The sequence below is a fragment of the Diceros bicornis genome, chromosome 12, assembly GCF_020826845.1.
Source record: "Diceros bicornis minor isolate mBicDic1 chromosome 12, mDicBic1.mat.cur, whole genome shotgun sequence".
NCBI lineage: Eukaryota > Metazoa > Chordata > Mammalia > Perissodactyla > Rhinocerotidae > Diceros > Diceros bicornis.
Window position 1 is genome coordinate 4,385,618 of NC_080751.1, and position 19,835 is coordinate 4,405,452.

Consider the following 19,835-nt stretch of genomic DNA (forward strand, 5'->3'; position numbering starts at 1 on the left):
CTGACTCTGTACCACTTCTTAGGCTGAACAGTGTTAGGAGGCAATTCTCCATGGGTTTCCCATGTTTCTGTACATATTGTGACCAGAGGCACTGACTGTCTCCAGACTATCTTGTCAAGGATGTCTGTATAGTGAACAGCCTTGGAAGACAGAGATAGTGTCTTCCTACAGAGCAAACGAGAGGCAAACTCACAGCCCATTATAAAAGATTCAGGTTCTCTAAGTTCAGAGTTCCTCTCCTGTAAGGCCACCCATGGTGTGTATGGTTCTCTTCATGTTGTACTGTGGGAACTAACTCGGGAAACTGACACCAATGCTATTCTGGTTATTGCTGCAATAAACTGTCTCAGACCCAATAGTCCCATGTCTTACATCAGCATCCACGACACTGTGGCAAGCTAACTTGGTAGTTTCACACCGGGTAAAATCTCAGATCCTTCACAATTCTTGACAAGTGTTAGATGTACATCCACTCTCTTCTTTAAACTGTACTTATACATTATCACATTCAGTATATCTTAGTACCTGCGATCTATTTCACAATAGAAATAAAAGGAAAAAAACAAGACAAGACAGTAACAGCAACTGGGATCCTAGGGTGTCCCAAAGAAAACAATCCTTACCAAAACTATGCAAAATATCTAAGAAACAATTTCTCTACCAAAGAAAGGGAAAACTGAGGCTGCAGAGTATTTAAGTAAAGGAAATCAGAGAATACCCTGAAATTATCAACTAGATTATTCAAAAATATTTATCAAGTACGTTCTATGAGCAAGGTGCTATTCTGGACCCTGAGTGTAATACAAAAATATGTCAAACACAAGACCCTGAGCAAGAAACTTAAGAGCTAATATAAGAGTATAATCATATACAAGTAACCAGGACCAGAGGCAGAATTATAAAGTCTTGGAGAATGAGGACCCCTCCCTCCACAAACCCTGCCCCCAGCAGGTAGCCCAGTGACACACTCACCTGCTACTTCAATAAGCTCTTGCTAATCCACCAAAAAGCAAGTATCTAGGAACACGTTCAAGTCAGGAGTTCCAAGTTCAGAGAAGGAAAAGATGTAATTGGTATAAACAGAAAAAGCTTCAGAACTGGTGGAAACCTACTTAATGATTGGTAAGATATCAACAAGTTGGAAAAGCATACACTACAGACAGGGAACCAAGGCTGGGCAAAGAGGTCTCTAGAAATTACCAGAAGCAGAAAAAACCCAGGAAGGAAGCAAAGGATGCAGTCACGGAGGGGAGTGACAGCCTTACTGGCCATTCTTAGAAGGGCTCTCAAAGGTCAAAGGTTCCAGGACTACTTGCACTAATTTACAGACGGACAGATAGGTGAAACCCACGTTCCCAAACCACAGTGACTCAGCCTCAGTGGCAGGACCAGAATCCAGATCTCCTGGCTACTACAGCCCCGGATAACGGGGCAGTATGTTGCAGGTGCCAGCGTTCAGGCTCTCGACTCTGATCTAATTCCGGAAATTACAGCAGGACTCACTCCCAGATGTTTTGTAAAAACTGAAAAAGGTAACACCTGTAACATAAGTAGCACAGCGCCTGGCCCGAGTTAGGCATTCAATAAAGAGAAGCTGCTACCGTTATTTTTGTTGCTAAAAGTATCAAATTACGGTTATTATTAAAACTAGTACTAGCCTCACTAAAACGCAGTGGAGTCGGGACGCGGACACTGGAGTGTGACCCCCCCCGGGGAGGGAAGCTGTAAAGAGAATAAGAAGAACGAGACGTGGAGCCCGCGCCCGGCCCGGCCCCGCGCACCTCGCACCTCCCGCTCCGGCTCTGAGTCCTCGTCGGCCTCGCGCTCCCGCTTCACCCGCACCGCCGGGACGACGGGCGCCGGGGCCTCGCGCGCGCTCACCGGCTCGACCTCCCGCTTCACGCGCACCGGGCTGCCCCGGGAGCTCGGCGCTTCGGTCTCCCGCTCCCGATCTCGCTCCCGCTTGACACGACCCGAGCTGCCCCGCGACTCAGACTCCCGCTTCCCGCGGGTGGAACCACGAGACTCCCGCTTGGAGCGGCCAGACATCGCCACCACCCGCCGACCAGCCCAGCGCCGGCGCCAGGCACGCTCGAGTGCGCGGCACGCGGCCAATCAGGAGCGGCGCTGTTATCGAGACCAAGGCTCTCTACGAGTCGCCGATGGGGACAAATTATGTCGCAGGAAATTTCTGGGAAGTACTGCGCCCCTTGTGGCCTTTTTGAAGCTGTGTGCGCACCTGAGAACGACTTATGGGCCAGTCGTTCTTATTGCCACCTTACCCATAATTTCCAGCTTAAAGAGGCAAGAACCTTTTACTGGCTGCAGAATTTCTGGATAAAAGAAGCTGTCATGGGCCCCAGATTTCTTCAAGATCACTTGTGCCCCGAAACCAGAATTGAGAGATCGTCTCCACAGTCTCTGCGCCTCGGAGACTGACCCTTTCCAGGGGAGAACTAGGCGACATCCCCAAATTATCCCCTTCATGCAGCAACCCAGAGGCTCTAATTCCACATTTGGAGGGTTGTTCTCCGTATCACAGAAAAATGCAAACGTCGGGCAGAGCAGGACTTAACCATGAAGCTAACAAAGCTCAAATCTCAGGGCCTGTTACTTTCACGACCCCTTCCACGGCCCTGAACTACTTTGTACAATTCTACTGAGGTGTAATTGGCATACAATACACTGCACGTTTAAAGTGTGCAATTTGCTAAATACTGATGGGTGGATGGATGGATACACTCTGAAACCATGGCCACGATCCAGGTATGAACCTATCCACCAGACCCAAAAGTGTCCTCCTGCCCCGACCATTGATCTGCTTTGTCGCTACAGATTAGTTTGCATTTCCTAGAGTTTTCTCTAAATGGAAGCACACACAGCGTGCCCTCTTTTTTGCCTGACCTCTTTCACTCGGCATATGTGAGATTCATCCACTTTATTGAGTGTTATCAACAGCTGGTTCCTTTTGATTGCTCAGCGATAGTCCTCCGTGTGGATGTACTAGTTTGTCCCTGTTCTAATCACGAATTCCTAATTTTGTCTTTTTTAACAGAGGACTCGAAAATCGCACCCGCTCAGACCCTGAAAAGCCCTGGGTCCTCCCGCGGGGACCGTTAAGACGTAGGTCCGGTGGGCCCCGAGGCGGTCTGGGCGGCGGGACCTGCCAGTGCTCGGGCGCTGGGCGTGCTGGGAGGGGCGTCCCCGCCGCCGACAGCGCGGGGCCCCGGGGTGGGCCGGGACTGGGCCCAGAGAGCCTTCGCGGGGCTGTGCGGCCGGGGCGCCGCTGTGTGCCCTGCCCAAGCACTCGCCTCCTCACAACCTCTTTTGAGGTAGATGCTCTCAGTGTCCCCATTTACAAATGAAGAAACTGAGGCACAGTGGGGTTCAATAGTCAGCCGAGGTCACGGAGCTGGTGATGGAGTTTCACAGCACCCTATCACCAGAAAAAGAACGAGAAGGCTCCACGACGAACGCTGAGTATGCAATGTGTGCTTTATATTTTTCTGAATTTTTGATGTATCAGCCTAAATCCTTGTCTCCCGTTGATAAATGTCACAAAGAAAAGCAAAGCAAAGCCCCACCGGTGAGCTGAAGTCGCGCATGCCCCATCCGCCGATCCGCGCCCGGAACTCAGCGCGCGGGGACGCTGGGCTGGGCCGGCCCTTTCCGGGCGGGACGTCAGGGCGCGGGGTCGAGAACCGAGCGAGGGGCTGCGCCGCCTCTTCCGGCGGGACGGCGGCCGTTGGGGCCGTTGCGGCGGCGGCGGCGGCGGCGGCGGCGGCGGCGGCGGCTCTGTGCCCTGGCCTCCAGATGGAAGCGGTGCCGGATCCCGGGCCGCGGCTCTGCTGCAAGCCTGGAGGGCGGCTGGACATGAGTCACGGCTTCGTGCACCATATCCGAAGGAACCAGCTCGCCCGGTACCGCCCCGCCCCGCGCCGCCGCCCCCAGCCTGGCCCGGCCCGGCCGTCCCTGACTCCCGCCCGGCTCCCCGCAGGGACGACTACGACAAGAAGGTGAAGCAGGCGGCCAAGGAGAAGGCGAGGAGGCGGCACACGCCCGCGCCGACGCGGCCCCGCAAGCCCGACCTGCAGGTGTACCTGCCGCGACGCCGAGGTGAGGCCGCCCGCCCCGCCTGCCTGCGCAAGCCCGCGCGCTCTGCCGGCCCGGGCTCTCTGCCCCGACGCACTCCCTTCTCTAGAGGGAAAAACCGCTTCTTATTCCCCGAGGCTCAGTTCGTCTCGTCCCTTCCCGGGAACACCTCGACGCTCCTCAGTCTCCGCTCAGTGATGCTCTCCGCAGAACAGGGAAGGTTTATGGCCCCCACTTAAGCGTCATTGTTATAGGACACAACGGGAAGCCGGCAAGAAGTTGTGTGTCTGCCGGTTTGCCCCACCATGACTATATTTCCGTATTCCCACTACCTCACAGAGAGGAAGCCTGGCATAGTTGTAAGCGACCAGGACATAATTGTGGAATGAAGCCCAAACCCCGTAAATGGCCTTTCTCCCCAGCTTCCCTGCAACCTAGGAGATCACAGTAGTTATCACATGGCGCTAAACTTGTTGAGCGTTACTTAAAAGTGCTTTTAGAGCTTATGGACGTTGATCACTTAGTTTTCATAGGACCCCATAAAATGGAAACTGTTACATTTTCTATTTCACAGTTAGGAAACAGGCACAGAAAGGTTATGTAATTTGCCCAAGATCTCAGAGCTAGTAAATGGCAGAGCCTGGATTTGAACGCAGGCAGAGCTCTATCCACTTCTCCACTACTTGCCAACTGTATTCACTAGACAAATGTGCATTGTGTCCCTACTGACTGTGCTGGCCCAGGAGCAAGGATACAAAGGTCAATAAAACTCCTGATTGGTGGCACACTTCTCTCTCTCTCACTCACTCACACACACACACACACACACACACACACACACACGGGTCTGTAAGAGGATTGGGGCTTTATGTTTTCCTGTCATCTCTGTGGGCAAGGACTCCAGCAGCTTTCCCCTCTTCCCTCTCACTCTGGTTCATCCTTCCAGATGTTTCTACCCACCCAAGCAACCCAGACTGTGAGGAGTCCGGTGAAAGCAGCAGTAGTGGCGGCTCCGAGCCAGAGCCTTCTGGCCATCAGCTCTTCTGCTTAGAGTATGAGGCAGACAGCGGAGAGGTCACCTCAGTTATCGTGTATCAGGTATGCCTCATGGAAACAGCTGCAGCCTGAAGGTCCTGGCCCGTGGTAGAAATCACTGCCAGACCCTGAGCCACTGTTTTCCTCAGTGCCAGTGGGAAGTGTCTGCTCCACAAGGGAGCAGAGACTGCTGGGCGATGCTTTTGAGCACAACTCACTCCCATCACACAGTGATTCTCAGTGGGCAACAGGTAGGGCTCTTGGCCCCCAGATGAGAGTCACTATTACAGGGGACACCTGGGAAATGACAGGCACTGGCAAGAAGCCGTGAGTCAAAGGAAATTCTCTGAGAGTGTTCTCTAGGGACAGGGTAGGTCGCCTTTCCAGAAGAGGCCGGGCCCTGAGCTTCCTGACTCTTCCTCCACGTAGGACGATGATCCAGAAAGGGTGAGTGAGGAGGTATCAACACACACGCCTCTGGATCCACCCATGCGAGAGGCCCTCAAGTTGCGCGTCCAGGAGGAGATTGCAAAGCGCCAGAGCCGACACTGACCAGGCTGAAGGCATTCTCTCCAGGCTGGATTCACTGCCCAGGGAGCTCACCCCTAGTTTGGGGGGTACCAGGACCAGTCTGGGCTGATCTTGAGACCCCCTCAGAGCTGCCACATCCACAGGAAAAGGGTGTTGCAGGGACTATGCCTGGCCACCTCCCTTGTAGCTATTCTTGTATGTTGGCCCATTTGACCAGCCTAATAATTCTGGAATTTTTTGAGAATTCTCTTTGGCTAGCTTGGTGTTCTGGAAGCAGAGATTCCAGGGAGAGCTGAGTTTTATGGAGCATTGTGCCAACATGCTGCTTTCTCAGTGAGGTCATATGCCGTGGAACACCTGGCCGCTGCTGCTCCACGCGGCTCCCCAAGCCATGTTTATTTTATGGCTTCTTTCTTCTGTGCTTCTGCTCACTTCTATGTTTCCCTAGATCTTTTTTTCAGCTCTGTTTCTTTGTTCTTTCCTTTCCCTCCTCTTTTTGTCTCAGAATCCATCAGTTCCACCCCACCCCCCACTTCCCAATATGACTGTGTACCTCCAGCCACTCAGGACTTTGGAGGTGGGGGGTTCTGGGAATCTACCTTTCTCACAAGCTCTCCCACTAATTCTGATACCAATCAAGTGGGAGAGCTTCATTTTTGAGGCGTACTTGCAAGCATGTCTCCCTCCCCTTCCATGGCTTTTGCAAGTTTTTCTCATGCTGAACTGCTGTGCCCTGTCCAAATAAGGAGACCTAGGAAGATGATGCCAGATTTCTTACAGCAAAACCTGCCTTGGTTAGGGCTACAGAACTCCAGCTTTTAACCTCATCCCTAGTTGTGAACAGACCATCCTCTGCTCAGACTAAAGGGAATTATCAAAACAAGCTCAAAACTAACTCTCCAAATGTGATTTAACACTCTTGAATATACATACAAGGGAATTCAACATTAGCAGTAATTGCCTATGTGGAGTCTAGTTGCCAAAAAGGAAAAAAAAGGGCCCCAAACAATGCCCCAGAGAGAGTGCAATGAGCCTCTCTCATTTGCCCTTCCCGTCCCCCATGCTTTCTCCTTTCCTGCCTCTCAAGAGTATACAAACTGAAATCCTTAGAACAAAGATCCCCAGGAATATCACTGCTTTCACCTAAGTGAACATTTTTCCTAGTGCAGAGTTAGGTTAAGGTCTGAGAAGTCTGCAAGACATCCTGCACACTAAAGTTCCAAGCCATTTCAGTTTTCCAGCAAATCAGCCCGACCTCATTGACTTGAAGTATAGGGTTTAAGTGAGCCTGTGAGCACTGAGACCTCTTGAAACCAAAGTCCCCCTGCCCCGGGGGTTTCTCCACATCAGGGTCTAAAGATCAGTCTGGCTGTTCCATCTCAGCAGCTTTTCTCTTAAAGGACAGCTGAGGACACTGTTGGTTTGTGCCTTACACTTGAAAATCTACCACCTCAGATATGAGGCAAGGCAGCTACTTAAACTACATCATTAAAATGCAGCAAGCCACTGCTTTGCAGTGCCAGTAGGATGCTGGAAGGTGAGTGAGATGGGTAAGTTAGAAGGGCCTGGCTGTGAAGGCATCCAGGACCAGAGTGCCCCTGACCCACAGAGCTGGCCCAAGGTTAAATGCCTTAAACTTGCCAGTCTTAGACTCAGTTTCCTTTCAAAAGAGAAAAAGGTCTGCCCTCTACTTACTCAGAGAAGTGCCTTTTGACTTATAATGTTAACTACCCTCCAGAGCCTTCTGGGTAAAGGAGGCTATGCCATACTTCATCCCCAATCTTCCTGCAGCTCAGAGGACCAGTCATTTTAGTCTTCCAGCTCTTCAACTGATCTTCTGACTTGGACATAGGATTTCACTGGAACTCTCAGGCATCCTAGTCTGGCAATACTTTTTGGGTCCGTCTTCTCACAGCTGGCTGGCCTGTTTCCTGGATTTATTATAGAATTTAGAGACAAGACCAGAAGACAAGGTTGGGGACATGGCACCTGAAACTTTAGTCTCCCTTCCTGTTTTGTGAGAAAGGAAATGTGTGCGTATTGTGTACTTTTATGTGTTTGTCATGTAATCCTCACACTCAGGTAAGAGACTGATGGGAACTCCTTGCTTGTAAACTTTTTTTGTTGAGGCACTTTGCTTATCAGGTGCATATAAAATATTTTCCTCCTAAGAAAGCATTCTAATTCTTAGCTAATTTAGGCAGTATGACTATATAAAGCATTAAGCCTGGTATTTAAATGAGAGGTTGTCCTTTAGAGTAGGAGGCCTGTCGATGATGACACTGCCATTGCTCCAGGCATGCCTGAAATACTTCTCTGGTGATGGCCCTCAGCCAGTTGACACTCTTAGAGCTCATGCTGATTGCTTATTGCCACCCCTCATCTGGGGTCCAGGATGGTAACTATCCAATTTATTAACCAAACTTGCCTCCAGACATCATCCAGCTGTTTTCAAAAACTGGTGCTTTGCCATCAAGGAGCATGTTCCAGACCATTTCCCGCAGGCTCTAGAAATGTCCCACAGAGGACTGTCCCATGTTGTTTGAGGCAGTGGCAGCAGAGTTGGACCAGCTGGAGCTTTCCAGCAGGCTGCTTCAGAATCAACACTCATTTGACTAGATACATTCTTGGCTATCTAAAAAAAACGTCTGGTAGCCTGATAGACATATCTCATGCCCATCCAAAATGAAGTGTTCTTCGCTTATTGAGGGTAAGCCTTGGATTTTAAGGCTTTGTGTTGCCTGGGCCACAACGGATGGTGGTACAAATAGAAGGAAGCTGGGGTTTGCAGGGGCTTTGGGCTGTGCAAGAGTAAACACTTGAGTTCCAACCAGTTGGCAAGCATGGAAATCTTTGAAGAATGTAATGCAAGAAGAGAAAAGAATGTAAAGGTTTTTGTACTGAGTGAGAATGGGAGCCTGTGGAGCCTGGCCAGCCAGCAGGACCAGTGTGGGCAACAAGAAGTGCTTCTCCCTGTGGACGAGCCTCTGAAAGGGACATTCCTCTCCATGGTCCACTCTGAGGGGCACTGCCTACTAAAGATTAGCCCATGGAGCTAGAAGAAACCCTTTGGGGTAGTATCAAACGTGCTGTGCATTTGACAGGATCCCTGGATGGTAGTGTAGTGGATTCCCGCCTGCTTCACAAATGTAAATGAGGCCTTTGCATATAGAAAGAGGAATGAGGATAGATTACTTTCCTACCTCTGAGCCTTGTTTTGGGAGAATCACCATGGAATCTTGACAGTTATTTGGAACACTTTAAGCTCCCTCATTGAATTCCTATCCTGTCCCTGAGGAATCTGATGGCCAAGAAGCCCTAGGCACCCACCACAAATTTCCTTAGTAGTTGGAGTGATGCTAGAAATGAAAACCTTCCAAGTGAATGGCTCCTCTGCCTTCTCAGAGCCGCCAGAATGAGACACTGGTTGCACTGGTTATGTTGTGATGTTACGTGTATAAAAAGCCATACATTCTGTTTTCTCATTTCCAATGTTTCTGCTGAGTGGATGAATGAAGTGTGCAAATTATTTGAAAATCCTGGAAGGAAGTTACTTTTCAAATACAGTATTCTTTTTAACCAATAAACTTAACTATTTTTACAACACTGTTTTTGCCAAGAGTTGTGAAATCACTTGTGTACATATGAGAAGTGAAGATTAAATGCCTGACCTAAAGTCATTCAGCACTTAAATCTCATCTTTTACTTTGCCTGTTTTAAGAACTGTCCTGGAGCATAACAACTAGACACACGTAGCATTAGAGCTGGAAGAGACTTTTTTTTTTTTCAATTTTTTTTTTAATTTTAGTTATTTTATTTTTCCCCCAGAGACCCAGTAGATAGTTGTATGTCATAGCTGCACATCCTTCTAGTTGCTGTATGTGGGACGCGGCCTCAGCATGGCAGGAGAAGTAGTGCGTCGGTGCGCGCCCGGGATCGGAACTCGGGCCGCCAGCAGCAGAGCGCGCACACTTAACCGCTAAACCATGGGGCTGGCCCTGGAAGAGAGTTTTAAAGACATATGGTCCTACTTCTTACCTGATATGCAACTCCCCTTACCAACTACCTAGGAAGAGCCCTTCTGTCATAGGGAGCTCTATCTTGGGGTAATTCTATTTGAGGGACTATTCAGATTGTCATATTAAGCCAAAATCTGCCTCGTCACAGTTCTGGAGTGTTTGTCTTACCCCCTACCGTGTTAGAACAGCTAGTTTAGAACCGGAGTAGTCCTCTCAGGCCTTCCCTGTGGTAATGGTTGGAAGGGAACTCAAACCCAGCTCAACAGGATATAGTAAAATTAAGAATCACAAAGCTGGGCCGGCCCTGTGGCTTAGCGGTTAAGTGCGCGCTCCGCTGCTGGCGGCCGGGTTTGGATCCCGGGCGCAGCACCGACACACTGCTTCTCCGGCCATGCTGAGGCCGCGTCCCACATACAGCAACTAGAAGGATGTGCAACTATGACATACAACTATCTACTGGGGCTTTGGGGGGCGGGGGGAAGAATCACAAAGCTTTCAATGAAGTAGGAAATGCTGCGAGTTCACAGCACCATTGGGCAGATGAGAAAAAGGTGCCTGCTCCAATGGGAACACACCTGGGCAGGAATATGGTGCATCTCTGAGTTAGAAAGAGGCACCCCTTTGTCCTGGGGCACAGAGCATGTCCAGTAGAAGGTGGACTGGATCTTATACCCCACTGGTCCATTCAGCCAGGTACTCCTGTACAGTGATCACAGCACAGCCATATTTCTTGGCCTTGCTTTAACTACTTGTCCTGATGTGATTTGGAAAAGGGCTCTCTGATGGGTTTCTGTTTTCATTTTTACCTTCCACTGGGTCCAAAAAGGTTTCTCGGGCTGGCCCAATGTCATAGTGGTTAAGTTCACACACTCCGCTTTGGCGGCCTGGGGTTTGTGGGATCGGATCCCAGGTGTGGACCTACACACCCTTCATCAAGCCATGCTGTGGTGGCATCCCACGTAAAAAAACGGGAAGATTGGGACAGATGTTAGCTCAGGGACAGTCTTCCTCACCAAAAAGTTTTCTCCCTCTTCAAGCCACTGTCCAGTTTATCTGCTCTGTCTCCCCCCAGTACAGGGCCTTGTTTCTGCACATTACCTTTGCGTCACCAATGCTGCCGAACTTAAGCTCCCCAGCTCCTGGCAGCCTGGGCCCATGCTCCCTTCAGGTAATGATCTGTCGGCCTGAGTGTTGTCTCATAAGGGCTCCACAGGGCTGCCTTTTAGAGTGACAGGCGTGCTTCTGGTATGTGAAAGGAGGTATTCCTGTCCTTTTAATCTGAAAGGAATGCCCAGGAGGGCATTCTTGGACTGTAAGTTTTGGTGAAGATGGTGGGTAATTTATTCCTGTACTATTCTGTTTCCTTTTCCCAAATTGCCCTGGGTCTCCCACCTTCCTCTCCTCTCTTTTACTCACCAATACCTGGCCACGTGTGTCTACTTAGAATGGATATCCATTGGTCTCTGCGGCCTTGCTTCAGGTAAGTGTTCAGCAGTCAGGAAACATGTTTTGGACACTGACTTCCGGACAGTACTCTGTGTACTTGCACCCTTGAAAATAAAAAGTATCTGACAATAGTAGTCCTCCTCCAGTGTTTGCTGAGCCGAGGGAAGCATAAGCCAAATCTAGGGCGCTAGAATTTCTTAAGGAACAGCCAAGGTTTTGTGCTCACTTCTCTGCGGACCCGCCTCGCCTTGGGCAGAGGCAGGCACCGGGCGCCACACTGAGGGAAGGTCCCCGAAGTCTCACTGTGGGCCGGCGGGTCCAGGCTGCCAACTGCGCCCAGCGGCAGAGGGAGGCTTCCTCCAGCCACGTGCATGATGACAATCACATGTGGAGCTGGAGAGCTGTGCAGCCCCCGGAGCTTCCCGCCTCCCGAAGATTCCACCCCAGGAACAGGGCAAACGAGACTATCCTTTTGGCATCTCGGTGTCAGAGCCTCCTCTCGCGTCCCACGCCGTAGCCCTCGGCGCCCGGGTCCCCAGAAGTTGGGGCGCCGCCCACGTTTCCACCGTGACGCGGGCGCGGGGGCTCGGGAGTTGTAGTCTCGGGCAGGGCGCGGGCGCCGGGGCCGGGGCCGCGCGGACTCCACGTCCCGGCGGGCGGCGCGGCGCTGCCGGGGGCGCCGGGGGCGGGGCCGCTCGGCCCTTTAAACCTTTCAGGGCTGCTCCGAGGGCCGCAGCTGGAGACGGCGCCACGCGGGGGTCGAGCAGAGCACGGCGGCGGCCGCGGGGCGCTCCGGGGAGGTGCGTACTGGGGACCCCTTCGTTTCCCGGGACCTCCAGGAATCATTCGTGTCCGCGGATCCCGGCCGCGGGCTCCAAGCGCCCACGCGGGCGGGCGCCGGGCTGGGCTTCCCGCGTGAACTCGCCTGTTCCCTGGGGCGCCGGTGGTCAGGTGGTTGCCTGCGCGTGGCCGCCCCTCCACCGGGGCCCCAGACCCCCTCCCAGGCTTTCCTTGGCATGGGCCCCTTGACTGTCCTAACTCCAGCCCCTTTCCTAGCCCGGGTCTCTCAGGCGAGGGGCGGTGACTCCCTTCCCAGAAGTGATGGCCCCGCCTGAGTCTCTGAGCACGCCAATGGCATTTGGGTTGAACACGGAGGCCCCCGGTGGATGCCAGAGGGTGTCCACGTTCTGGCGGGGCTCAGCCCAAAGTGTGGGCGCTCAGAGCCCCAGCGGGAGCTCTGAATCAGTTGTTGACCACCTTCCTCTGCCCCCCACCGGCTTTGGCCAGTCACTGGACCCTGGACTTTGACCTGTCTCTCTCCACCAGGCCCTGGCAGCTGATGATTTTGGTGAAGTATCTGAAGGTAGCCGGGCCGGCCCCCTCTTCCCCACCTACCTCTTATCCTCCCCCCAACACCACCACCACCCTGGCTCCCCTCCCTCATGACCGCCTGGATCCTCCTTCCTGTCAGTCTGTCAGCATTCTCCATCACTGGCCTATGGACTGTGTGAGTAATGAGGGGGAGAGGGAGGACAACTAGGGGACAAAATGGTCCCAGGCTGAGGAGGGACAGGGCCCAGCCAGGACCCAACAGGAGCTTGACGACACAGAAAAAGTCCCTTGTCCTGTTGCAGGCTCTGGGGTGGTACCCAGGGTCACTCTGTCTGTCTCCAAAGCCTGGCCTGGTGCCTGGGCACACAGCCCCTTGGGACAAGCTGGCACCACTGCTGTCCAGCAGGGTGGCCCTAACAGACGTACTCGTAGCCAGGGCAACTTCCAGAGGTCCTCTAGTTTGGGGCCATGCTGTGGGTCAATGTCAAGTCTCAGGGCCACACCAATCTGAGTCCCCAGCAAGGACAATGAGGCTGAATGGGGCCAGAATTAAGGGAGAAGAGTCAGTGGGGGAAGGCTGGGCTGGGAGGGTCATGAGGGTGGGGTGACAGTTCTGCTCCCACAGGTATGCCATGGCCGTGATGAACCGCCACGTATGCCCCGTGGAGAACTGGTATGGCGCACTCTGCAGACAGCCTCACTCTAAAGCTCCCTTCATCTCTGTTCCCTCTTGGGCCGAGGCTACCGCAAGCCAAAGGGTAGCCCTGAGACCCCGGGCCTCACTGCTCTTCTCTGACATTGGCAGCGCCTGCCCCTCCCCAGGCATGGCTTCGTGCCCCTCTACCTGCTTACTACCATCCTTTCACCCCTTTGGCTTCTGTCTCAGGCAGGCCCTGGGAAGTGGGCTCTTCTGCCCCTACCAAGGGAGGTCTGGGAGGGTGGTCTCTGAGAGGCCTAAGGCTACAGGCTGAATGCCTGGGGAACCCCATTCCCCCCGTCTATTCTCTGTCCTGCCTACCAGGTCCTACAACGAGTCCTGCTTTCCTGACCCCACTGAGCAAGGGGGTCCCAAGACCTGCTGCACCCTGGACGATGTCCCCCTCATCAGGTAAGGCCTGGAAACTGGGCAGGTCAGGGAGACCCAAGGCCCTGCTAGACTCCCAGCCAAGTCCCTGGGTCTCAGGAATAATTATATTAAGAGCACTTAATAACAATACTACTTGCCAATTACTATGTGCCGGGCACTGTGCTCAACGCTTTACATGCGTAATGTCATTTAATCCTCCCAGCATTGAGGCAGTGATTGTTTTCACCATTTTATAGGCAAGGAAACAGACTGAGTTATGTCATGCATCCAGGTCACACAGCTAGTAAGTGGAGGCACCTGGATTTAAGCTCAAGCCCTCTGATTGCCCAGCCCAAGTTCTGGCTCAAGGAAAGCCAGACGAGCTGCAGGCCTTGACAGTCTCAGGGAGTCCAAGGAGTCTTGGGGTCTGCTGAGCAATCCTGGGCACTCCCTTACCTGTCACATATATAAGCTCTGCTTTGGGGGGCCCCAGCCTGGGGCCAGTTGTTTGTGAGGGACACTGACCCTTCTCATAAATCAGTGGCTTGCCTGCTAGGGAACAGGGACAATAAAGCAAGAGAGAGCAGGTGGGCCAGAATGGGGGCCCTCTGGTGCTCCTGCCCCCTCTCACTCTGCCCTTGCCCCCCCTCCTCACAGCAAGTGCGGCACATACCCCCCAGAGAGCTGCCTCTTCAGCCTCATTGGCAACTTGGGTGCTTTCATGGGTGAGTTGTGCCCTCAGCCCGGCTAGCCAGCCCAGTCCAGCCCACCCCCACACCCCCTCCCCAGAAAGGCCCAGGAAGCCCTTGCATAGTGCAGCCCACCCCACCAAGGGCTAAGGCAAGCGGGGCCACTTCTCTCCAAAGGCTGACTCACACAGCCATCCTGCCGGCTGGAGCCTGAGGAAACCCAGTTCACCACCCGCCCATCTATTCCCTTCCGGCCCTCAGAGTGTCTGGGGGGAAGCTGGCGGGCTTGCTGGGCTGGAGGAAGGCGCCAGTGCTGGCCCCACCCATGCTGTCCTCCCCCAGTGGCCCTGATCTGCCTCCTGCGCTACGGGCAGCTTCTGGAGCAGAGTCGTCATTCCTGGGTTAACACAACAACGCTCATCACAGGCTGCACCAATGCTGCAGGCCTTCTGGTGGTCGGCAACTTCCAGGTGCGCCTGCCTGCCCACCTCTTGAACTTCCCCTAACAGGGCCTGCCTGTCTGCATGGGGTCTCAGTCTCCTGATAGTTGACCCAAGCTGTAGGGGCAGCCCCTCAAGGTTGGGGGTGGGGGGAGGAGGTCCTGGGAGGGAAAGGGCGGAGGAGAAGGGAGGAAGAGGGACAGAGAGGAGGTGTGAAGGGGGATGGAGAGGTGGGGCTGCTTCACGAATCAGTTCCTCTCTCTGGGCCCAGGTGGATCATGCTAAGTCTCTGCACTACGTCGGAACTGGTGTGGCCTTTGCCGCCGGGCTGCTCTTTGTCTGCCTGCACTGTGCCCTGTCCTACCATGGGGCCACCGCCCCCCAGGACCTGGCTATGGCCTACCTGCGGATTGTGCTGGCAGCCATTGCCTTTGTCACACTGATCCTCAGTATCCTTCCAGGTCAGGGAAGCCAGTAACTCATCTTCCAGCCTAGCCCTTTGCTCACCCAAGACGAGGTGGGGAGGATGGCACACCTTCCAGATAACATTGCCCAGTATGGTCTTCTGCTCCCCCTCCCAGGAGGTGAGGCGCAATCCTTTGCCCCAACCTAGTTATATATCTGGGAAGGCAGAAGGGGTGTCGCCAGGCTCCCACCCATCCTACGGAACATTTCCTTAGCCTCATTCCAGGTGGTGTCTTCTTTATCCACGAGAGTTCTCACCTGCAGCACGGGGCAGCCCTGTGCGAGTGGGTGTTTGTCATCGACATCCTCATTTTCTATGGCACCTTCAGCTATGAGTTTGGGGCAGTCTCCTCTGAGACAGTGGTGGCTGCATTGCAGCCTGCCCCTGGCCGGGCATGCAAGTCCTCCGGGAGCAGTAGCACCTCCACTCACCTCAACTGTGCCCCTGAGAGCATCGCCATGATCTGAGGTCTGGGGAGGGTGGCTGGCCAGGCCTCCACAGCTCCCCGCCCCATATCTTCTTTGCATTTATTTTGTACCAAAAATGATTTTAAGAAAGTATTCTGTTGGGATATAAGCTTCCTCACTCCTGAAGGAGTGGCCATCCCACATCCACCTGTGCCATAGAGGAGCGGACCCTGGCAGCTGCCTGAGCTGCACACAACCCACTTCCCCACTCTGCAGTGTTGTTTTTATGTTTAAAGGTCACGTATCCTCATTCACCCAGCCAGCCCTTCAGGTGCCTTCTACTCCCCAGTGCTGAGGCCAGACCACTGGGGTTTCCTGCGGCAGGAATTGGGGGCTGGGAACAGCAAGAGGGATAGAAGTTGGGGGGTGGGGGGCTGTGAGCACATCTTAGTTGTGGGAAGGCCCACTTCTGGGCCCACTGAGTTGGACTGGGATTCTTCACTCTGCCCCTTACTTTCTTTAGGGCAAATAACACAGCAGAACCTGGATATTTTAGTACTTTTTTTTTTTTATATCTATTAAAAGAATTCTAATTTGCATGTTTGTAGTCTGTTCTGGAGAGTCAGAGAGGGCCTGATCAAGCATGGCTTTCCCTAGGCAAAGGATGGGAGGAGGCCTCTGCCCCAGGGAGAGTCTTGACTGCCCAGTGCTCTTCGAGAGCAGGGCTGCCAAGAACAAAGATGCCAAGTGCTATCCAAATACCCCACCAGGGCGGGAAACCCTTTCTGGGCCTTTAAACAGTCTAAAGAACTGATCTGGTCTCATCACTTCACATTTCCTTCCCCTGTTCAGAGTCCAGTTTGAAGTTTGATTCCTTAGTAGGGCATATGGGAGGGTGGGAGGGATGCAGGGAGCAACTTAAAAATATTAAAAGCAATTTTCACAGTGGAGCTAAAGGAAGCACCTGGGATTCCAAGGTTGACTAAAAATTGCAGGGGGCAGCGGATGCAGGCTAGTTTATCTTTACCATCTTTAAGTAGCTACTGGCTGCCAGACCCTGACACATTTTGCTTTCCAGCCACAGACACACAGGCCCAAGCCCTGGATGATCCAGTGGCCAGGTTCTTGACTTGGGCTCCACTGCCCTCATGGCAGCAGGCTTGGCAGGGAGGGATATGCAGCCTGCTGCCTTCTGTGGTTCAGGACCCCCTTCCTCAATAGCAGCAGGGACCTAGTAGAGAGTGCAGAGCCCCTGCCTAGGCCTGTGAGCAACGCAGCCACAGGGTGGGTAAAGAAACCTTTAATGAGGAATTGAGGTGCAACAGGAAGATGTTGTGGAGGACGGGTGCTCAGCCCCAGCCATCTCATGTGTACATGGCTCCATGCAGGTTCTCAAGTCGGTGCTTCTGCTGCTGCTTGCGAGCCTAAAGGAAAGAGGGCATGCTGGGAAGGGGCCATACCTGAAGGCCTGTGGGTGAAGGGATGGGGCAGGCTCCTACTGTTTTCAGGCCCCTAGCATCTGCACTGCCAAGACTCTTGCCCCTCACCAAAGTCACTGGGAAGGCAGCCAGAACCAGAGACCCTAAGGCCTATCCCAAGCCTGCTGAGGTGCAGAATGAGAGCATGGAGGACAGGGGCTGAGGGAGCCCCATCACCACCCCCTCCACTTACCCCAAGCCCCTACCTTATCTCGTCTGTGCTCCTCATAAGTGTCATCATCAGTGGGCAGTTCATGGCGGCACAGGGGGCAGGAATTTGTCTGTGAAAAGCACGGCAGTGTTCCAGCCGGGGTCTGGTCTCCATAAGCTAATATCTGTCCCCTGCTCCAAAACTCCCACCCCTACCCCTCTCCCTTCTCTGATCCCCCAACAGTCCATAAACAGAAAGAGGCTTGAGAACTGGGCCCAGCATAAGGTGAGGGCTTGGATAAAGGAAGCAGTACCTTGCTTAGCCAGGGCAGAATGCAGTTGGAATGGAAGAGGTGATGGCAAGGCATCTCAATGGCAGTCTCCTCCTCCTCAAATTCCAAAAGACACACGGGACACTTGAGCTCTTTAGGAGGGAGTGCTGATCAGGAGAGCTGCTACAGGCCCTACCTCCCAGCTCCCACTCCTGAAGGACACTCCTGCCCCAACCTGGCCTGGAAAACTGAAGGGCCAGACTACAGTCTGGCTTGGGGAGGAAGTGGGTCTGGCTGACCTGCCCCAAACAGTGGAAAGAATTAGTGTTCTCACCAGCCTGAGAGCCCCTGATGACTGTCCTAGGGAGGTTCTCAACTACAGTCTTAGCAGCAGGTGGAGGCAGGTGGTGATCCCAGTCTACAACCAATCCCAAGTCTTCAAAGTCCATCCTATTGAAAAGTGACCTGGGAAGAAGGATGCAAGATCAGAACGAAAGAAAATCATACTTTCTCCTTGCTCTCACAATCCACTAGGCATTCACAGATAAATACTCTGCCCAGCTAGTAGTAATCATAGCTACCCCTCATTAGTGCTCACTAGATAAAAAGAAGTGGGAAATGATTTACTCCTACTATCAGACAACCCCAAGCATGCAGGCCGTTTATTCTCGTTTTATAGGAGGCAACAGGCTCAGAGAAGTTAATCAGGCCACGCAGGAATGACCTGGTAAAGCGAGCTTCCAGGTGGCAGTGTCGACTTCCGTTCTTGGAGTTCTTAATGAATGCACCTACTCACACTCACAAGCCCCTACCCCGCCTCCATGACCTGCCTTCTCCCGTACCTCCTAGAGCCCGCTGCCTCCCGCCCCTGACTCCCCCTACTCTCCGGCTCCAGTCTTTCCCAAAATCCCCTTGCACCGGCCCGCCCACGGATGATCCAAATTATCGACCTCCCCCGGAATCTCGCCGCCGGACTAACACCCCAGACTATTCATCCGTCCTCCCCAGAATCCGCTGCCCCAGATAATCCGGCTTCTCCAGCCAGCCCAGCCCAGAAACCTGCTGCCTGGGCCCCACCTCCCAGCCCCGCGCACCCACCTTGCAAGCTCCAGCAGCATGTTGGTTCGAGCCTCCTGCTCGGGGTCCAACGGCTCGCAGTCGTGTTCTTCGAAATAGGACGCCATGGCAGCCGCACTGTCTGACACAGCCCTCGGACCGGCTGGACTGCGGCCTCACAGTGCTGGCCAATAAACTGGCGAGTTGGACGTGGATGACCAATCAGAGCATCCGAAAGGCGGGCACAGTGCCTCGTTAGACACACAGAAAGCGGAAGTATCAATTCCGTCGCCTCTCATTGGCTCGAATAAGTCAGGTGATCAAAGGCTAAAGCCAATGGCAGGGCCCGGGACTGGTCGGGAAGCGTTTGTCTTGGAGTCCGAGCCTGGGGCAGGTACCTGGGAGTGACGTGGGCATCGCGTCTGTAGCGCCCAGAAAAAGCCGAGTGTCTGGGCTGTAGCGGTCGTTGGTCTACTCTGCAGCTCAGGGGGCCTAGGCAGTGCAGATGCTAGAGGCCTCAGAGAGAGGGAGGCGCTGGCCCAGGGGCTCAGGGTTCTGCGAGCCTAGGGGAAGAGCCTGGAGTCAGGGCGCTTCCCGCTGCTCTGCCCCGGACTCCGCCGGGCACTTATGCACTCGCTGGGTTCTAGTTGGTTCAGAAGTTGGCGCTTGATTCCTCCCCGACCCCCGCAAAACAAACAAAAATGTCCTGCTGATTTCTTCTGTTAGGCACAATAATAAACGGTGGGGCAAACCTCCCCAGCTGTCAGGGGGAAGATCCCTGCCGGGGAACCTGGGGCCTTACCTGCTCCTGGGACTGGGTGACCTTCAGCCCACTGCTCAACTTCTCCCCTAGCTTTTGTAAAACTAGTGGCTTGAATTAAATAAGTGGTTTGCATCCCTGGCTACTCATGAATCTCCTGGAGAGAGGACAGAAGGGGTTGCAGCTTTAGACAAAACCCATGTCTGATACCCTCAAAGACTCTTATTTAACTGATCTGATTTAACTGAACTGGGTGTGGTAGTTTTATAAGTTCTACAGGTGATTCCAATGTGAGGCAGGGTTGAGAACCACTGCACTAAATGATTTGGATGATAGCTACCATTTATCGGGCATCTAGAACAGTTACATAGATGGATATTTTACACATAGTATAAATAATCCTCGCAATTGTCCTGGGAGCTAAGTATCATTATCCCTTTTTACATATGTAAAACCCAAGTGCCCGAAGTGGCTTGCCCAAATTCGCACAGCCTCTAAGTGGTGTTACTGACCAAAGGCAGGGCCAAGTGCTTTCCTCCATCTTCCCCAGGAAAGGCAGGTGGTAATGAGCCCAGCAGAAGTAACAGGATCTGTGA

At 53.3% G+C, this 19,835-nt stretch overlaps 5 protein-coding genes across 7 annotated transcripts in view; 3 read left to right on the forward strand and 2 right to left on the reverse strand.

Annotated features, from left to right (window-relative positions):
- The window catches only part of USP39 (ubiquitin specific peptidase 39), a 34,374-nt gene extending 32,294 nt beyond the window's left edge, over positions 1 to 2,080 (reverse strand). Inside the window, exon 1 of the mRNA XM_058550782.1 lies at positions 1,782 to 2,080. Within this exon, the coding sequence (XP_058406765.1) occupies positions 1,782 to 2,049 (268 nt within the window). The 5' untranslated portion in view covers positions 2,050 to 2,080. The remainder of the gene's footprint in view (positions 1 to 1,781) is intronic.
- CAPG (capping actin protein, gelsolin like) overlaps positions 1 to 19,835 on the forward strand; it is a 257,079-nt gene that overhangs the window by 76,953 nt on the left and 160,291 nt on the right. The window lies entirely within an intron of this gene.
- Positions 3,777 to 9,264, forward strand: C12H2orf68 (chromosome 12 C2orf68 homolog). The gene is made up of 4 exons (XM_058550802.1): positions 3,777 to 3,920; positions 3,998 to 4,116; positions 5,039 to 5,190; positions 5,557 to 9,264. Exons 1-4 carry the CDS (start codon positions 3,814 to 3,816, stop codon positions 5,677 to 5,679), a joined length of 501 nt encoding a protein of 166 aa, XP_058406785.1. The 5' UTR covers positions 3,777 to 3,813; the 3' UTR covers positions 5,680 to 9,264.
- TMEM150A (transmembrane protein 150A) lies at positions 11,844 to 16,122 on the forward strand. Of its 3 annotated transcripts, XM_058550799.1 has the most exons (8): positions 11,845 to 11,923; positions 12,450 to 12,630; positions 13,081 to 13,128; positions 13,477 to 13,563; positions 14,179 to 14,246; positions 14,553 to 14,680; positions 14,922 to 15,099; positions 15,342 to 16,122. In XM_058550799.1, the coding sequence occupies exons 2-8, from the start codon at positions 12,566 to 12,568 to the stop codon at positions 15,581 to 15,583; spliced, it is 816 nt and encodes a 271-aa protein (XP_058406782.1). In that variant the 5' UTR covers positions 11,845 to 11,923; positions 12,450 to 12,565; the 3' UTR covers positions 15,584 to 16,122. The 3 variants fall into 3 exon arrangements, with proteins under 3 accessions (XP_058406784.1, XP_058406782.1, XP_058406783.1); XM_058550801.1 differs by lacking the exon at positions 13,081 to 13,128 and having other exon boundaries at positions 11,844 to 11,923; XM_058550800.1 differs by lacking the exon at positions 11,845 to 11,923 and having other exon boundaries at positions 12,082 to 12,630.
- On the reverse strand, positions 16,809 to 18,637 carry RNF181 (ring finger protein 181). Its single transcript, XM_058550804.1, has 5 exons — positions 18,522 to 18,637; positions 17,758 to 17,888; positions 17,466 to 17,575; positions 17,208 to 17,282; positions 16,809 to 16,947 (listed from the first exon to the last, which is right to left on the reverse strand). Exons 1-5 carry the CDS (start codon positions 18,605 to 18,607, stop codon positions 16,888 to 16,890), a joined length of 462 nt encoding a protein of 153 aa, XP_058406787.1. The 5' UTR covers positions 18,608 to 18,637; the 3' UTR covers positions 16,809 to 16,887.